Source organism: Alexandromys fortis, unplaced genomic scaffold, assembly GCF_014885135.2.
Source record: "Alexandromys fortis isolate MF-2015 unplaced genomic scaffold, M_Fortis_MF-2015_v1.1 scaffold_81, whole genome shotgun sequence".
NCBI lineage: Eukaryota > Metazoa > Chordata > Mammalia > Rodentia > Cricetidae > Alexandromys > Alexandromys fortis.
The window spans coordinates 3,331,299-3,333,679 of NW_026067960.1; the positions used below are offsets into that span (position 1 = coordinate 3,331,299).

The 2,381-nt window shown below is 51.1% G+C and overlaps 1 protein-coding gene across 1 annotated transcript in view; it reads left to right on the forward strand.

The window, feature by feature from the left end:
• The first annotated feature begins 421 nt into the window (after nucleotides 1–421).
• The window catches only part of Cass4 (Cas scaffold protein family member 4), a 39,225-nt gene continuing 37,265 nt past the window's right edge, over nucleotides 422–2,381 (forward strand). Inside the window, exon 1 of the mRNA XM_050152923.1 lies at nucleotides 422–613. Coding sequence (XP_050008880.1) covers nucleotides 578–613 — 36 coding nt within the window. The 5' untranslated portion in view covers nucleotides 422–577. The remainder of the gene's footprint in view (nucleotides 614–2,381) is intronic.

Here is a 2,381-nt window from a genome sequence, read left to right on the forward strand (position 1 = left end):
CAGAACTGTCTTCTACACCATGCCCCTTCCTGCTGTTATCCTCGATGTCACAAGGCGAGGGACAGGCAGGAAGGAAGACATGCTGACCACAGCGGAAACACAGCCAGTCTGCCTCATCATGGAATTGCCTTGGCCCGCTGGTTGGGAATTGTTCATAGTCTTCAAGGGACAAGAATGTGGTGTGAGCCTACGTCGGGCTGCTCAAAGTAGGAACTTCACCTTATAAAGCAGAAGGGGGGTTTTTTCGTGTGTGTGGGTTTTTTTTTTCCTCCTTCTTCTTCTTCTTTTGTGGTTTTACACAGCAAATGAGTGTCAGCATCCACTTACAGATGAAGTGAAACGTCAGGCATGGAGGCGTGAGGGTGGCCTGTATGTGCTTCTGGCCCCTCCTCCCGTATCCCTCCCATTTGACTCTCATCACTTGAAAGGATCTTCCCGACTGTTTCCATGTGTTAGCAAACAGTTCCATAGAATCCAGCTGCTGAGAACCGGCCAGCATGCAGTGACATTGCGTCATCGGGCTCTGGAGCCAGAGGTATTAGCGGAGAGCTCCGAGGAGCCTGCTCACATCACCGACATGAGAGGCACCAGCATTAGAGAGGCTGCACCCAAGGTGAGTGACTGATGAGGCCCTGCGCGCGAGAGGCAGCAGCGGACCCCACCGCTTTTTGTCTTTGCGTCTCTAATAAGGCGAAGGATAAGCATGGGGGCAGGTGGGTTTGGAATGAGAATGTTTCTCTTTACCAGTTGTTGGCTTCGGGATGGCTGGAAATGACTGGAAGAAATCAGCTGGAGGCAGACAGCTCAAGCCTCCACCGTGTGTCTGTTCACGACCCAGCAAACTCTGTTAGCAAGATGCAAAGCTCTGCCTCTGTCCACACCATCTCTTCTCTCCCTTCCTCTGCATCCTGAGTGTGCTTAGTGTGGTCTAAGGATGCTGATTGCTTTGGGGACTCATTTCCCTTAAACAGAGAGCACCTAGACCTTGACTCTATGCTTGTTCAGTCCAGCGAGGATCTCATGGGCTGCCTTCAGTTCCCCTGGCTGCTGAGAACTCAAGCTTTGGTACAGGCTTCAAGTCTGGGTCACGAACCAAGAGACATTCCTATGTAGCTTGGCACACTGCTATCCTGAGAAGGGTACTGGGGCTTGAGACACGGCTCAGTAGCTAAAATACTTGCTATACAGGCATGGGGACCTGAATTCTGTACCCAGCACCCACATAAAAAGCCAGCCATGGAGGAATTCTCCTGTAACCCAGGAGATGGCAAAGTGGAGACAGGAAAGTCCCTGGAGCTCTCTGGTCAGCTTTCCCTGGGACAAGCCACTCTTGCTTCAGATTCCAAAGTAAGGTGGGTGGGTGGTAGAGAAGGATGTCATGACAATTGATTCACACATCCTTACTGCACACACACAGGATGATAGAGAAGGATGTCACTACATCAACCTCCTGCTCACACATCCTTACTGCACACACACACACACACACACACACACAGCTGGTGCGGGTAGCCACGGGAAAATGACACTCACAGTTGATGCTTTCCTGTTCTGTCCTATCCTTTCTAAAATTTAAAAGAATGAAACAGACAAAGGAGAGATGAGGCAGTCGCTAAATGGGGAGGCTGCTAGCCGGAATTAAGTACCGGCTGACATTGTGATGGTAACAAGCCAGGCTGGGGCTATGTGATCCGGGGCTGGGTTCCGTGACAGATCCTTATTCAGATAACGTGTAAATATCCGAGCTGAGGATCTTGCCCTGTGGTTCACTCTGACATTTTTCGAATGAGTGGTTTAGTCAAGCCCCGCGTGTCTTTCGCCCAAACCCACCAGTTCCCGTGAGTTTCTCCCCCTTCACAGGGCATCGGGGCGTCCGTTTGTCGATAAGTTGAGGCAGCACAGGCTTTGCTCGCTGTTGTTCAGCAGTCTGAAAATTAGCAGCAGACCCTGCACTCCTCTGTCCGGGCTGGGGCTATAGGGCAGCAGGTTGGGTGCCTGCATTACAGGCACAGAGCCCCGGGTTCTGTCCTCAGCCCTGGAGGAACACACCTGTAATCCCAACCCTTGGAGACAAGAGGATGGGAGATTCAAAGTTATCCTCAGCCATGGCTACCCAGGTTTCATGAGACTCTGGTGTGAAACAACAGGAGATGCTTCATCCCTGTGTCCTTCCCATCACCCCGATTCTATGAGCCCACTGGAGCTTCAGACCGTAGCATGCTCCTTCTCCAAGAACACGCTTTTCACCATTTTGGCTGTGATTCATTGGTCTGTTTGTCCAAGCCAGCCTTCATTCCAGAGCCACGCATTGTACTCTCTGCCAGGTTTTATGTGTCATTAATCTAGAATGATCCACTTCCTACTTTTCTGTCATGACTTTG